The sequence below is a fragment of the Rhyacophila brunnea genome, unplaced genomic scaffold (assembly GCF_057557595.1).
Source record: "Rhyacophila brunnea isolate RB1 unplaced genomic scaffold, BYU_Rbru_1.0 scaffold_15, whole genome shotgun sequence".
In the NCBI taxonomy this organism is placed as follows: Eukaryota; Metazoa; Arthropoda; class Insecta; order Trichoptera; family Rhyacophilidae; genus Rhyacophila; species Rhyacophila brunnea.
In genome coordinates this window covers 1912970-1930874 of record NW_028232806.1, presented here as the reverse complement: position 1 = coordinate 1930874, position 17905 = coordinate 1912970, and the positions used below count along the sequence as shown (strand labels likewise).

The 17905-nt window shown below is 35.2% G+C and overlaps 1 protein-coding gene across 1 annotated transcript in view; it reads right to left on the bottom strand.

Moving 5' to 3' along the window:
* LOC147074768 (uncharacterized) overlaps nt 1–16989 on the bottom strand; it is a 32010-nt gene extending 15021 nt beyond the window's left edge. Inside the window, exons 1-6 of the mRNA XM_085942605.1 lie at nt 16848–16989; nt 11487–12546; nt 8235–8378; nt 5732–5884; nt 5349–5504; nt 3873–3956 (exon numbers count right to left, since the gene is read on the bottom strand). Of these exons, the coding sequence (XP_085798731.1) occupies nt 3873–3956; nt 5349–5504; nt 5732–5884; nt 8235–8378; nt 11487–12453 (1504 nt within the window). The 5' untranslated portion in view covers nt 12454–12546; nt 16848–16989. The remainder of the gene's footprint in view (nt 1–3872; nt 3957–5348; nt 5505–5731; nt 5885–8234; nt 8379–11486; nt 12547–16847) is intronic.
* Nucleotides 16990–17905: the final 916 nt, after the last annotated feature.

Here is a 17905-nt window from a genome sequence, read left to right as displayed (position 1 = left end):
GTGTGTTCCTTTCAATAAAGTCGGCATATGTTTTGCAATGTCTTTTGATGTAGTGCGCGTAGATGGTTGTGCGTGAGTTTGTGAATTTACTTCGTTGGACAGTTTGTATTTACTTAGTGACTGTTTAATAATATTTAATTGAAAGTCCGCCAAACTAATCTTTCTTTTTGTAACACTTTTGAACATCGTATGGGAATTTAATAAATATAAATCAAAAATATGAAAAGCAACTTTTTTGTACCACTTAATGCTTTTTCTGAGGCAGTTCAGGCTTGCTAACATCATGTCTGTTTTGTCCACGGCTCCCATATTCTTATTGTAATCAATCACACACTTAGGTTTATTAACAGGTTCACCTGTCTTTCTATTGGTTTTACCCGTTGGCGCAAAAGCATCATCATGTATAGTTGTGAGCATGTGAATGTCGCGTTTATCATGCCACTTCAACGCCAATAAAGGTCCGCGATGTTGTGATTCCGATTGCCCTTTCTTCAATTTTTTGAACTGTGGCATATTTTTTCTCGTTTTACGAACAGTTCCACATGCATTTGTTCGTGTGTTGTGCAAGTGTTCGAACAAAGCTGGGCTAGTATACCAATTATCTACCCAAAGGTTATGGCCTTTGCCTACGTAATCTTTGAGCAATGTGGTTACAACCGCCCCCGAAATTCCAAGACCATATTCGTCAGTCAAGTCTGTCTGTTCTCCACAGTATATTATAAAATCTAATACGTAACCAGTCAATACGTCAACTAAAACGAACATTTTTATACCAAACCTATGTCGTTTCATTGGAAGATATTGTTTAAACATGAGACGCCCTTTGAAAACAATAATACTTTCGTCAATGCATACATTTTCAAAAGGCTTCATTGTCTGTTTGAAAATATTTCGCGTATGGTCTACCAAGAGTTTGATTTTGTGTAACTTAATACCGGGAATTTGAGTTTCAGGATCAGAAAAATGCAGCATGCTGAGTAAAATTTGATATCGGTCTCGAGTCATTGTTTTTCCGAAAATGGAACTGTAAAGTTCCGGGTCTGTTGACCAATGTTCTTCTATGGTAAGATGACGATTTCTCGTCATCAACATAGTAACAGTAATAAATAAATACATTTCTTCGATAGATGTATCTACCCATTTATGGAATCGAGATTTTTGAGTTAAATCTCGTTTTTTAACAACAGTATGATAGAATTTATTTGTCTCAAGGACAATTTTACTCATGATACGAGGGTGGGTCAATAATTCCTTAGAAAAAAGCATTAAAACAGTTTTTATTTTTGTATTTTTTTTTTATTTCTCAACATAATCTCCTTGGAGCTCAATACACTTGGTTAGACGTTTCTCAATTTTTTTAGTTTTTATTTTTGTATTTTTTTTTTATTTCTCAACATAATCTCCTTGGAGCTCAATACACTTGGTTAGACGTTTCTCAATTTTTTTTAAACCGTCAGAAAAATAAGTTTTCGGAAGGTCCTCAAAATAAGCATTTGTCCGATCGATGACTTCTTCATTTGAAAAAAAACGTTGTCCACTTAGCCATTTTTTTAAGTTTGGGAAAAGGAAAAAGTCACTGGGGGCTAAATCTGGCGAATACGGTGGGTGGTCGACCAATTCGAACTTCAATTCTTCAATTTTAGCCATTGATCGTAAACATGAGTGAACACGGGCATTGTCCTGATGAAAGAGGATTTTTTTCCTGTTTAAATGAGGCCGTTTTTCTTCAATTTTGTTTTTTAGCTGGTCCAATAAAGATGCATAATAATCCCCTGTTATTGTTTTTCCTTTTTCCAAATAGTCAACGAAAATAATTCCACGTGCATCCCAAAATACAGTAGCCATAACCTTACCAGCTGATTTTACGGTTTTCGCCTTCTTTGGACATGGTTCGCCTTTCGCAATCCACTGCTTTGACTGTTCTTTCGTCTCGGGAGTATAGTGGTGTATCCATGTTTCATCTACAGTCACAAAGCGACGAAAAAATTCATCCGGATTGCGTTGCATGAGCGACAACAGGGCTTTAGAGGCCACCACCCTATTGCGTTTATTGTCGACTGTGAGCAAACGCGGCACCCATCTTGCAGAATTTTTTTTCATGCCCAATTTGTCATGTAAAATAGAAATGACGCTACCTTTTGAGATCCCTGTAACCTCAATTATCTCACTCAACTTTAATCTTCGGTCACTTAACACCATATCGTGGATTTTATTGATCATTTCTGGTGTAGTCACCTCTACAGGACGTCCTGAGCGTGGTTCATCCTTTGTTGATGTACGACCACGTTTAAATTCATTTAACCAGTTATAAATAGTTGCAAGTGAAGGAGCAGATATGCCGTGAACTAAATCCAACTCATTTTTTATTTCCTTTGCTGTTAACCCTTTTATATTAAAATGTTTAATAACAGCTCTAAACTCAATTTTCTCCATTTTCCACAAGCAAATTTTTTTTTAAATGTACGAGAAACACACAACAACCCGACCAATCTGATTGAAACTTCGCAGCATACTGAATCGGTAGTGCCGCTGCATGAAAACAAACCGCTTACAGTACTAGTCGCGCCACCTGTCGGCTTTTCTAAGGACTTATTGACCCACCCTCGTATCTTGATTTAAAAAATGTTCAAAAAAATCAAGTTCTGTGCAGTGTTCTGTCAAAGAAGATTGATTACCTGATGAATTGCCATCAAACTCATGTATGACCGGAATAAAGGGTCCGGATGTCCAAGAAGTTAGATTGTCAGAAGATGTATTGACCCATGACCAATGTTTTGATTTGATAACCCTGGTGACGCGTCGAGTGCACACGGCTTCGCAATGGCGCGCGATTCAAATGACTGAATAACGAGTGTTCTTTTCAAAAATATATTTCCTTGTGTTTTACTTGACATTTTTATGATCTGTTGCCTGATATGTCTACCTAAAGGTTTGAACTAATTTTTAAAGCATATATCCACAACTGTCTCTTTCTAGTTTGGTCGAAAATACGAGATAAAGTCTATGGCATGTTTACATGCCATACGCAGTCTAAGGGTTAAAAATCATAATACTAAAAAACTCTATGCTTGCACTTGAAAATTGAATCATTACAATCATTAGATATCCTACCATGAAAGTAACAATAAAAGTACATTTAGTGTATATTTAGTACACGAAAATGTTTATGTGAAATATTTAATTATGTAATAACAGTCCCACAATGGCCGTGCGGCTTCAGCATCGGCCTATAGCGTCATGGGTTGCAGGTTCGAATCCTGGGTCTAACAAGTACCAACACATATTGTTTTTCAATTTGTGTATGAGTCAGAGTATGGACCTAGTTGGTTGAGCAAGTGGTTGATATCCATTTCTCGTAAAAACAAAATCTGTTAATACAAACCTCCACTCTGTGGAGACCCGTATGATCTTATTAGGATCGGACATGGTCAGAAAATACATAGCAATTTCCTAATATCTAGGATTGTTCGCTTCAAATCGCAAACCACGATAATGCCAATGGCCAACAATAACATCTTTTTCATATGAGAAGTTAAGAAATATCTTTCTCAATGTGCATGGGTATATTTTGAATTGACGGATGGACCCAATATTTCGAGCCATAGGACTAATACATAATCACTGTTTCTTCAGCTGATGAAAGATTTTTCTTCAATTAATTTTAGTCAGGAAAAGTGTTTGAAAAGTGAAGAAATTTAGTTTGATGATTTTTGATTGTAAGAATTCTGTTGGATTTTTTGAGTTCAGATCGAGTTGGAGTCACCTTGATTGTCCGAGTGGAAGATGTCTCATAATAAATTGAATGACATCAGAATTCATAAGTACGGTACTCCACGACGTGTTTGATAACACATTCAGAAATAAAATTTTACCTATATTGTCGTGCAGTTTGAGGTTGTCAACACAGGTAGCACTGCAGGAAAAACCAGGCCCTCCTGCGTTCCCCAGCTCCGGATCTGAATAGAAAAAAGAAAATAAATCACGCCCGGGTGGTTAATACATTATTGGGAGGGATCCACCTCTTGCTTCTTTCGCCCTATAGTTTCCAAAATATATAATAGTTTACAAAATAACGGATTCGTCAATCAAACCACTACATGGCAGTATTTGTCTAGAAGTCATTGACTTACAGAGTGATGGTTATACTTTAGCGACATATATCATTATCTCGATTCGACCCACAGAGTGTAGACAACGGTGATTATTAGTGGTATAGTATTGTCTCCATATTTTCTACTTGAGAAACGTTTGTAAGAGATAAGGTGTGTTGGTGTTGCACTAGTCTTGATTTTCCCATATTTATTGGATTGACGAGGGTTTCTATTGTTGATGTATATGTGTACACTGGTAGAATATTTTAGTTGTAATTTTCACACCTAAATAAGAAGGTAATTTGATTAGTTTGATAAATTTCCATATGATGGCACCGCAATCCATAAAGTAGCATCAATGCTGGCAAGTATCATTCTTTCAAACGACTTTCAGTCATATCCAACACGTAGTTATCGTTTGGCAGCGATCTGAATCGTAAACTTTCGTGACTGTTGATGAAACTTGGAGTCCAAAGTGTAGTCAAAACAATGGACACGGATTGGTGAAAGTCCGCTAAAGAAGGCGATAACCATTTTGTCAGATGAGATGGTAATGGAGGCTATTTTAGAGGATTCCGAAGGAAAAGGATAAGACAATAATAGTGATTTGTGACGCAGTATTATTGGATCGTTTGAAAGAAAAGTTGAAGAAAGACAGGAGTCTTTTTTCCCTCAGGATGCGGTGTCGACTATTGCAATGGCAAATGGCATGACTAGATGTTCGAAATGGTTTCTTATCCACCATATTTCTCGTGCGATTCCGAGTCAAAGTTCGACTAAAGCTATTTTTCAGACAGTATGAAAAAATTGAAAAAAAATTGGAATTCTAAAAAAGGACTATATGTTAACCTTTTCTATGCTTCACGATATTACTATGGAAGTATCTGACAGGCGGCAGATTTTTAACGACACACGTTGAATGTTGAGCGAAGCTACTACAATCGCTGTAATACCGATAATTTGTGGCTTAATATTTCATAATTATTCAAACAGATGTCACCGTGTGTTTAATCCTTTAGAGTGTGCAAATCAATCGACAATGGCTAGTAATTTGAGTTTAAAGTCGGGCGAGATAACTCATGAAATTTATGTGCGGCCTGTCAATCACGGTCTCATAGAGTGAGAAAATTGGTTAAAAATAAATAATACTTTTTGCATACAGATGAAATCGAACCATAATCTTATCATTAAGCAGTACCCTACAAGCAAAATAGGTGGTCATTTTTGAGTGTGCTAAAACGATTGTGATGTACTGACTATCAATAGCTGCATCCTTATCGGTGGGTTTGTTTCTGAACTTCCAGATGACTGCGATCACCAGAACGGCCACCGTCAGACTGGCAAAAACAACAGCTATCCATGTCTTGCCAACTGCCGGAAGGGGGACGTCATCTTTCTCCACCGGGATGATCGCTGCAATATATAAAAAAAAATAATATTAGTGGCATTTTGTTACAATAGATAATGAGTTAGAAAATCTAATGAAACCAAAAGTCTGCAGACGATAATTTGACATTTTTTGTTTGTATACGATAAATAAACTGTAGTAAATTTGAGTAACCATTAAATTACTTTGGTATCTTTGCATCACGTCCTATGATCGTTTATCTTTGTTACAATAACATAAAACAACTAACAACCTGTGTTAGGCGGTGCGGAGATTGGTTTAGCGTTGCAGAGATCGTCCTGGCAGCAACAGAACTTGGCAGAGGGTCTCGCTCGGGACGGAGGCCTCTCCGAGGTGCATGCATCACTCCAACACGACTCCTGTCTGTCCGATGACTCCCAACAGCCTGCAGTTCAAAAATTCCACATTAGTTTTATATGATTGAAATGGTAGAAATCTATTATAATGCTATGGCAATAAATTAGTATACTATGCGTCAACTTCTGTGTGGTTTTTGTGGAGTGTGTGGCGGAGTTATGAGTGGTCAGTGCAACACAGACAGTATAAAACAGATCGTTGACAAAGTGTCAAACATAACTAAGACAAGGACTGACCTCCAATCGATGAAATCTAATGCCGATAACTTTAATTCAAGTGATTGCTGTATTATATTTTTTTTTAATTAGAGTCTATTTTTAGCATAATCAGTAGACTTATTTAGCCGCTGTGTTTTTTACAAAAGCGTAATGTAGTACTACTGTAGTATCATTAGGGACATCTAATGACACAATTTTTTTCGACCATGTCCGATCCTAATAAGATCATATGGGCCTCGACAGAGTGGAGGTTTGCATTAACAGATTTTGTTTTCACGAGAAATGGATGTCAGTCACTTGCTCAACCTATTAGGTCCATATTCTGGATTCATACACAAATTGAAAAACAATGTGTACTTGCCATACACAGGATTCGAACCAGGGGCTCACAACGCTATAGGTTGATGCTTAAACCGCACGGCCATCGTGAGTGAAAAGAACATGAAACAATTTACTAACTAATTAACCTTCGGAAGTAACTCAATACATTCGTACAAATTAATAAAGAGAACTAAATATTTAAAAAAACATCAAATGAGTGTATGTTGAACAGTTTTAGCTGTTTATTAGTCTCTGTTAAAAAATTAATCATTCATGGGTATGTATGTCTCAACTTGCGTAAACCACAATCATCGATTACAGAGATCCTTTGTAAATGTTCGGTGGCGGCGATCATCCGTGAAAAATCTTTCCATATTATCTAAATTACTTCAGAGAATCACTCCATTACTTGCAAGCCGTTTAGGTACATGTCAAGAATGTAAAACAATACAGCACATTGATTTGGTGCTGTATCGAATCTTCCATAAGTAATCGTCATGCTTGTTTTACTTTACGATCTGAATGTAGTATGTCGAGCGACGTTGCCAAACCATGGCCTACAGAGATGGAATTAAGATTAAGAAAAAAATGAGTTGCAAAGGCAAATAATTAAATTAACTGTAAGTCGTTTCGCATTTCAGATGCAGTTGTGGCAAACATGATCTGTGATTGATTATCCAGGATCATTATTGACTTAGATAAAACACACCTTATATAGAAAATCTCAATATTAGAGTGAAACATTTGGAGAATAGGTCAAATACATGAATGTGAATTTACAATATGCATCTTTATCGCACTTTAGAGCTCGTCCATATGACAGTATGCCCTAAGCCGACTCTCACATCAGAATTCGCCTCGTGCGCCACGACCGGCGAACCAGTGTTGTATGTGACGAACTCGCACATCTACTAACGACACTCGCGTCTCGAAATGACATATAATAAATACTCTGGCCAGTGCCTTACGCAAATATGTCATCGGATGCTAAACAGCAAATAATATGTATTGGTACTGCAGAATTAAAAGTAAAAGGCGAAAATATTGGATTCATCCATCAATTAGGTATATATCCATGCACAGTGTATCATTTATCGCAATAGAACTCAACCAGCACCCAGTAACCAGCGCTCGCGACAGTGCAACATGTGAGAAGAGTCGATAGTCAACCTGTTGCATCTGTAGTTCAGTCGCATTCGACCAATATGCGGAGCTCCATTTGACGTTTGTTTCGGGGATAACGAAGACGTCACATCAATGAATTCGACATGCGGCGCATAAGACGAATTCTGATGTGAGAGCCGGCTGAGAGAGAATATGGGGATATTTAGAGGGGGGAAGGGTATAGGGGAGTTGTAGAAAATTTGACATCAAAGTAATATTTTTGAGAATAACATATTCCATGAGACCATTATACGAGTTCAATTTTCACAAATGCTAATTTGCAATATCCGTCTCCCGGAACAAATTTAATAATATTCCCCTGAAAGAACACTGTTTTATTTGGGATAGAGAGAGAATCAGCGATTTTTTTAGTGGGACTGCATTTATTATTTCGACTTTACGAGTAAGCGCATGGAAAATTAAGTAATTCATAATTTTTCATTCCGGTTGTGATATTTCTAATTTATTAGTAGATAACGAGAATCTTATAAACGATAATTCGAAAAACAATAATTAAAAAATTTCATCGTAAAATTGAATATTTTCAAAAATTCTTAATCACAATCTCTCCCTGCCGGTCTTCTTGTTTCATCCCATGGTATACCAGCACCGCAGAACCCAAATGAATACATGTATATTATGATTTCAGACTAGTATATTGGAATAGCCACTCACCCTGTCCGATCATGGTAATTTGATGAGAATCAGGGTCCTCGGTCCAATAGGCGTAGCAGGAGTCAGTAGCTTTGGCGCAGTGTTCCACCTGAACGTCTCCGATATTATCCAACGTCATATTACTGATCACAGGTTCTTTTTCATCTGCAAAATGCGTATTCTAGTTATGTAACTAATCTACAAATACAGTAAATTATTGACTCCTAGCCAATGAAACAAAATGGATACCTCTGCATATTTGTTAAAGACTTCATCTACCATGAGTTTCTTGTGAACCGATATAACAATATCACAGAAGAAATTAACAAAAGAATCGTGTCAGCTAATACTAATACAGCTACTTCCATCCTAGGTATGCCTCTGAGGTGTTGCCAAATTACGTAAATTCAATAAAGAATGTTAAGAATGTTACATTCTCAAATTCATAGAATAAAAAAAATAGAGCGCATTATTAGCAAGTGCAAGTACGTATTGTTAATACCTTGATACAAACCACAAAAGCCAGTCATAAATATTAGCAAAATTTGTAAAGTGCTTCAGCTGCATGATTATTAATTAATTTCGTCGTAATTAGGTGGGGCGCAGATGGCTGAATTGGCAAAGCACATAGGCTGTAATCTGATGGATGCAGGTTCGGGCACCATATTTTTTTCCTAATAGGTATGTTTCTGACGTTCTCCCAATTAGGTATGTTCAATAAAGAATGTTGGATTCCCAAATCCTTTGAATTATTCGTTTAAGTAAGTTTATTAAAAGCTACTTTTTTGCTCCACCACGTCTCTACACCCGCTATGCAGGTGTATACAATGGTGTAACAAAAATTAGGTGCCCTTCAATGGCGTGCTGAGAGTGTCCCAGGAGCAACTTCCTAAGACCCTAGTTGTGCGCGATTCCTATTTTGATATAACATATTACAGTCAAAAACCTTTCCGCTCACCGTAAAATGCCGCAAACTTTTTGAAAGCTGAGAAATTTTCCCTCGTAGATACCAAGTCGCGATGGTCGACCGGTACAACTGAGGGTTCAACCGACTTGAAAATTAAATGGAACTTCAGCCTACTTGGATATTTTCAGTCCCGTATAACTAAAAGCATGCTTTACAAGACTTACACACAAGTCTGTGGTCATGTACGCCTCAGAAACCTGAACATTAACCGTATCTATGAATCAAATAGGGATGACAACAATTGGAAAAGTTACAATGTTGAGCTCTACGGTCTGTACAAAGATTGCAGAGCAGTCCAATCAATTAAGATTGGGAGATTGTGCTGGATAGGGTATGTAGAAGCAGCATTATAGTAATAACTTAGCCGATACTAAGTAATATTATGTCGAGGAACACCTGTGTATTTTAAAAATAGTATTAGTAAGAAGACCAGGATAATCATTTTGGTAATGCTTCCGCTGAAGGAGACATATGTTTACGCACAGGTGTTCAGTTGATCAACTATGTGCGTAATTGATTTATAAAACAAATTTTTGAATAAAAAATATTTCTACATTCATATATAAGTACTACATAATAATATATCGTTTATAACTGCTAAATATGCTATTTAAAGTTTATTGACTCGAATTTATGCAGTCACTCAGTAAACCCTTCGTAGTCCAATACATAAGGCACTGACTTATCATTCGGGAGCTCCGCGTTCGATTCCGGTGATGTCACAATATATTTATGTGATATTTTTTCAAAAATTTATATTATTGTTTCACTTCTACTACATACTTTTTCATTCCGACCATGACAGTGTGTATAGTGCCTGAGATGTTGAAAGGCGAAACAAACGAAAAAAAATAGAATAGTATAAAACTTAAATCCATTATAATTTAAATTCCATCAAGTACCCCCTCCGCCGGAAGTGCGGAAGTCATATTTTTATCATTTTTGAGTTAAGTATGCAGATTTAAATGTGTATTCACGTTCTCTTAATGCTGAAAGTTTGGGAGTCTAATGTTAGATGGTTTTCAAAATACTTACTTCTAAAACGACGGTAGACCAATTATTATACTTTAGAGCTGAAAGAGCGGATGTCCAATTTAAGTAATTTTTTCTTTAACCCATTCGCTGCATCCACCGCAACTGGTGCGTTGCCCATCAGGTGGCCATTAGATATACACCCGATCCTCTTTTTGCACGGTTTCGAAATAACACGGTTTAAAAAAGTACCCATTATTTTTTATTTACACTGATTTTTTTGCTTTAACTGGTTTAAAAAAACTAAAAATATGTATGTATGTATATATTTATCAAAAAATTGTGTTGCAATGGACCGCATGCCACTGGTGTATACATATGTTGTCACCGGGTGCCGCCCCTAGTCAGTCACTTCAGGTTCGATGCGAGAGACGCGCCGTGTGGTTCGGCGGTCAGCGTCATTAAATATTTCCAGCGATAAGAGTGATTTTTCGCCAGCGAAAAACAGCAGTAAACAGGCACGTTTATTGTCAAGTAGCGACACTGAATGAATATATTTCTCTATGCTAAATTTAATTTAAATCGAAAAGTATGTATTTTTATTTGTAAATATTTGTATGTAAGTATAAATAATAATAAATAAATTCGATTTATTTTTGGTTTCAAGAATTTCGTATTTTGAGTTGATTTTAAGTAATGGAACCTATCTACTATTTTTGTATGGGCACCTTATCTTTTTATACACGGTTTTGTTTTGCACGGTAGTCTTTGCAAAAAGAGGATCGGGTGTAATTAGCATGTTATTTAAATGTGGTAATTAAATATTAATGAAAAGGTCCGCAGTGAATGGGTTAAGCTATACCAAAAAGATTAATTGCAAAAGTACGGAAGTCCAACATACGGAGTTTTAGTCTGAACGCGAGTGAGTATTTTAATTTCTTTTATTTTGTTGACTGTCAATTCATGGTGGAACTGCATTGTTTTGTCGTTTTATTAAATTAAAACAATAATGACTATTTTAACTAGATCTGATTAACTACGTTAAAACTGCTCTCCTGCAAAATATTGAATATGTGTCTTCCGGACTTTCAGCTTTAAGGTACAGATATATAGCAAGAAGTGTGAAAAGGCGCCTTCATTCAAGCCTACAAACGGCGATTTTATCACTGTTTCCATGCTATAAATCCACAGAGAAATTAGTCTATCCTCTCTCCAGGCTTTCTTTGCCGTCCACGGCATATTGCTATTTGGGACAGTACAAAATCGTTGCGGGAGAGAATCACGAGCTAATAAATTTACACATAAATAAGTAATAATCATTATACAACACTCACCATATTCCGTGTACTCAATCCCATCATCGCCATAATTCGATTCATTGTCTACGTCCCCAGCGGAAACCCTCGCAGCGTGAGCCACATGCTTGAACTTATAAATACAAAGCCTCACGTTGGTCGGGAACATTTTACCGCCGTCATCATTATAACTTTCTGTCTTCTTCAGACTATCCTTGGCTTTGAATATTACTTTGTCAGATTTACCGGAGTTAGGAAGAACTACATCCGAGGCCGAGTTATCTTTCAACAAATTTGCATTATCGTATTGTTTCGTCGTCTTCTTATCACTTGAATCGACAGACGACGCTAGTATGTTATTATTCGTCATATGATCCGGCATGGATGGTAAAACAGTGCTCGTTTCTACGGAAACATCGTATACAGCTTTCTTTTTAGTCGGATCCACCAAATACATGAATCGTTTAATACGTGATGAAATAATTCTGTCGGAAGGCAAGACTTTTCTACTGATTGGGTTTATATAACTGCGAGACATTACATTGTATTTTCTTTGTTTTTCATTTTTGCTTAGAGACATTAAATCATTGATCGTGTCTTCTGAAGATGAATCATCAGACATTGAGTCTTTACCGCCTTGAAGCGTTGTCACAGCATGATTTAATGAATTTACGTATTCTTCTTGACTTTCAATAAACGAATCACGAGACAAAAAATCTTTTTTGACGTTTATATTTCTATCTTCTTCTGCATTATCAATGGCATATTCGAGATCAATTTCTTTCAATTTATTACTGTTAATTTTCTTATGTGATATATTATTTACAATATTAAAGAGGTCCTCAGGTTGTTTATTGTTAATATCTAAACTTGCAGGTGTCGTTTTATTCCTATCATTGTCCGTTTGATGAGTTAGGTGTGGTTTCGGTAAGGCGATCGAGGTTTCTATTAATAATACTAATAATAATGGGCACAAAAGTGTGACTGGCTTAAATGAGACAGCCATTTTTATGAAATAATCAAAATGGTGTGTCTATTTTTATAAATGTATAATGTAGAGTATTTTTGTTGCAAGCGGTAGCATCTCTGCGGCATAAATCTGTAGGAAAAAACAAAATAAACAATAATCAGTTATGATGAAAATTGCCAATTAATGTTCCTAATTTTAAGGTGCCCGTAAATAAGAATCTGCCGGCACTATTGGCAGAAAAATAGTGAAACTATTGGTGGGCACCATATCCGGCAATACTTTTACTGGGCAATGTATGACAGGACATCAGTGCCAGGCAAGTGAGGCCGATGTATTTTGTGCGTACACATGAAACAATAAGTAATGTAACCCAAAAATTAGTTCTTGATAATTATTTATGTAAAAACTTTACAAAAATGTCAAAAATTGACTTCCGAGTATTTGTTAATTAATATAATTACTGTAAAAATAAAGAAAGTAGATACAGTTATGAAGAAAGCAATACCGAATATTGTGGATCTTATATAGTTTGGCTTCCACGCTCCATAGCTCAGGACGTAATTGAACCTCATTAATAAGCTCTGATATCCATTGTTCATAGTGTGAATTGACAATAAATAGTAATAACACCATATTAACAACACAACGAAAAGTATACTATTGTAAATTTAATCGTCTGTCATTTCATTGTTGTTGTAGCGGCAGTAGTGAGGTAGACCGGAGACAGAGACGCACATATGGAGAGGAGCGAGAAGGAAATTGTTTGGACACTACTGCCGCATTTTCAATTGCGTTCGATATTCAATATATCGACTAACCATACTGCTAGCAAATATGGGCAATAAATGGAAAAAGTCAGCAGCATAAAGTACTATTCTCGTGTTTTGCGGAACTATTAATGGCAATATACCGACAATACAATTACAGCATTATATGCCGTAAAAAGCTGCTTGTTTAGGGGCCCCTGTTACAGTAAAGGAATCCCCGTATTTATAGTCCTGTCTGCTAATAGTTAATTGGAATTGCCAATATTCCAGACCAGTGGTCCTCATGTGCAGCTCTGGTGGCTGCATGCGGCCACCAGAGCTTTAAAGAATAATACAGTATAACCTCGTTTTTATGTGCCCGGAATTCACGTTTTCCCGGCAAATGCGTGTAATTTTTTCAGTCCCGATGTATTTCAGTACATTTAATACCCCCATTTACGTTTTTCTTTCCCGCGATTTACGTCGGAAATATTCAAAATATGCGAGTTACGCGCGCTTCTGAAGAACTGTCTGATGAAGAAGAGGTTGATATTCCAACAAAAGAAGAAGCAATGAGGTTCACCGAGGGTTTAAAAACCACTTTACAAACTTTGCTGATATCCAAGATGACACTTTTAAATGGTTATATAGTCTTGAAAGAGAATTACATAACAAAAAAACAAAAATGCAACAAACTAATATACATGATTATTTCAATAAAAATTTAAATTGAATGTTGTTTTTTAATAAAACGTTATTTTTTTAGAAAAAATAAAATTTTAATGTTTTTTTTTTCGATACCCCCCTTTTACATTTTCCCTCCAATTAGATTTTTTTCCCAGTCCCTTAAAAAACGTAAAATAGGGGTTATAATGTATTTCAAAAATGGGCTCTATGTTACGACCGTACACCCTGGATAAACGTCAGATTTTTATACTCAATACTTGAAAGCATCTAAGCGAGATTTTTTGAGCATAGACAATCGCCGGAAAAATTGCTATTATATGGCTTAAACGCTATTATAAGCGTAGACAATGAGAACAAATATAAAAATCTTTTACAACAAATAAAATTCAAACATTTTCAATTACCTAATAAAATTCGCCGTTTTCAAAAATCAGTATAACATTTATTAGAGTTCGCGAATGCATTTCATAAAATTTAAATAATTATAAAGTAACCTTTGACACAAAGACACTCGTGCTTAAACCTTCGTCTAAAAACGCTCTGAAAAGGTAGGTAAGTATGCGAAAATAAGGAACATTTTTCAAAATAACATAACTAAACGATATTGTTATTATTTTAGATAATTTCGACTCAAATTTAATCAATAAAATAAGAAATACGAGTGAAAATGGCTTGAATTGTTCTTATTTTAACTCTTTGATTAGTGATTGTTTTTATAAGATAATAATATTTATCCATAGTCAGTATTCCGTATTTAATTTGTATTCATTTAATTAAATGTATAATAAATAAAACAGGCTCCAGTTTATGATATTTAACATTTCGCTTCCACAAACAAATGGCCCTGTCAAATAGCCTCGATAAAACGGCTCACACTGATTTAAATTAAACGTCACTGGTTTTCATTAAAATGCCACTTTTCCTACTTAAAACTTACCTTTCGGCATAATATACATATCATAAATATGCATGAAGCGTGTTATCTTTCATATTAAATATTATACCAAACTAACCTCGTATTTTTTTTTAATCTTAATTTGCTCGGTTATGCGTTAATACGTAATACTGACTATGGATATAAATATTACAATCTTATAAGAACAATCACTAATCAAAGAGTAAATAAAAGCCATTGAAGAAATTATAACAATGTCGTTTAGTTAACACGGCTCAATTTTATATATAAAATATTGTTATCTATAACGTTATTTTGAAAAATGTTCCTTATTTTCGCATACCTACTTATCTATTTAGAGCGTTTTTATCTCGCACAAACCAACGCGAATATTCACCAAGTACCCCGTCAAAATATCCAGAAAAAAGCACCCGCCATCGGTACGGAAGGTCCGGTCAAAAGAGTCTCAAAAAAGCCAATGCCGCTGTAATGCTCCCTACTTACCTGTTGTTAATGAACAAACGTAACATTTATTCACGCAGGGGATCAAAATATACAATGAAAGCTATCAATTTGTCATATATTTGGCTATTTTTTGAGACTCTTTTGACCGGACCTTCCATATCGATGCGGGTGCTTTTTTCGGGTTATTTTGACGTGGTAAATGCGAATGGATGGCTGTGTCGGAGCAAATAATTGTATCAATGATAATATAAAATTATTGATATATTATTTGAATGCTCGATACCGAAACGTCAAACAATCGCAGCGCTCCATATTGAACTTTGTAAGATAATAACTTAATTCCCTTCGGAAATCTGAACGTCGCGTGGTCTTTCCTGTAAGCCAATACGAGCTTGATTGGCGAATAATTCGCTTTGGTGTGTGAACGAATGTTTTAGGTTACTTTATAATTATTTAAATTTTATGAAATGCATTGGCGAACTCTATTATGCTATACTGATTTTTGAAAACGGCGAATTTTGTTAATTTAAAATGTTTGAATTTTATACTTACATTGTAAATGATTTTTATATTTTTACTTATTGTCTACGCTTATAATAGCGTTTTCGCCATATAATAGCGGTTTTTTCGATGATTGTCTATGCTCCAAAAATCTCGCTTAGATGCTTTCAAGTATTGAATATAAAAATCTGACGTTTATCCAGGGTGTACGGTCGTAACATAGAGCCCAAAAATGTATTTATAAAATTATGAAATTGGTTGAATATACATGACTTGTCTTAAATTTCTTTCCACGCTCAAATGATCCATAAAGTGTTTTGTGACGAGATCAAAGAGATAAAATCTCATGACGGCATCCGCGGCACATTTACCAAATGATTTTTGGTGGTTAAATTTGTTTCTTTGCCTTATCGCCCGTTCCAGTCCTGGTTTAGAGTTTCATAGTAATTATGAAACTCTAATTAGGTTTGCCTACCTACCTATAAAAATGTTTTCAACAGATTTGGTATGTATGGAATTTTATAGCCATATTATATAAAACGAATAAACAATAAAAGTAAAATCGGGAAAATTTATGTTATCTTTTGAAACAGACAGATAGTGTAAGTAATATTATTTATTGATGTTTGAACCTTTGTATCATTGACCCAACAGGTGCAAAACGGCGCCGCATAGTCTAGACGCGATAAAATATTGATTTTTCCACACAATTGCTCTAGTACGCAGTGTAAATATTCCAGCACGGGTGACATGTTAAAATGACAGCGGCCATAGTCAAATATTCAAAATTCGAATCAAAACATGATCGAACACGCCGAAAACAAAAGATGTTCGAAATAAACAAAAAAAAAAATGCAGTTCACGAATCAAACTTTTATACAATATAAACAATGATAGTAGGTATTATGACGATATTCTAAACACTGATTTTCGCACGAATACATAATAAATAATATTATCTTGCGTGTGCGACGCATCTTTAAAAAAAATGCGTAATGTTGTTTCTTTGCAATTAAATGCTAAAAAATAAACAAAATCATTACGGAGCCGGAAAGCGATTGAAACGCATTTCGATCGGCGAGTGTGTATTACGGTAATTTGTAGGAATATATAAAATAAATATAATTAGTACTTACACACAATGTTTTATCAAGATGTTGCGGCGTTACATGGCCGCTGCGAGATTTGCATTTTTGCATTCGCCGTCGGTTTTTTTTTATTTTTAGCAAGCTGTCAAATCGAATGCAACCGCGGCCATGTTTTATTGTTTTATACCACGTGATCATATAGGGTGGAAGTCGTAAAAAAATCTTTTCCTATGTTCAATCACTAATTAAGCATCACGTTATAAGAATATTAATTTATCTTGGCGAGTAATACTGAAGGTTTAAAAATATGGTAAATCCAAAAAAATTGGAATATAATTAGGAGTTTTTATACGTTATTAAGTTCTGTTTTTCGATTTCGATTTTCTTACATACCCAATAGTGGCCATTCTTATGTTAATTATTGTTTGGTTCATTGTAACTAGGTACCCACCAACTTGTGCAGAATTCTAATATAAATGTTTTAACACATTATTTTTACATGATTTTATTAAATAATAATGCTGAAGTGTAGTATTATTGGCTGTTTATTTACTCATCGTCACAGATTGTCTTTTTAACATCCTGCAAATTGGCAAATAAAATATATCATAAGTAGTGAAGTAAGTATCATAAGTAAGTGTGAAGTTCTCTCCAAAGAACCTGCCATGCGAAGTCATTTGTAGTTTATTATTAATTTAATCGATTGACAGTGTGTTAATTTTTTGTTTAGATTTCATACATTTAGGCTCCGCTTCATTTATAATAGAATTAAGTTTTTCATCTTTGGGTTAATCACTTGTAAGCGATAGTACCTAGCTAGTTGATGTCTAGAAGGCTACATACAACACCACTGAGTGGGTTCATTAGATTTAAAAAAAATGTCTGAAACCCCAAAAATACATTGTATGGGCTACCTTTTATATTATTAAGTACTGTAATATTCTGTATTCATTTGTCAACAATCAGGAAATTAACATTTACTTTATTAAAAAAAATAGGTACACTATTAGGAATACCTACCGATATGATAAGTGTGTAGGTACGAAATCGTGATTATTTGATGACAATAATAAAATTGACTCACAAAAATGACGAATATGTACTAT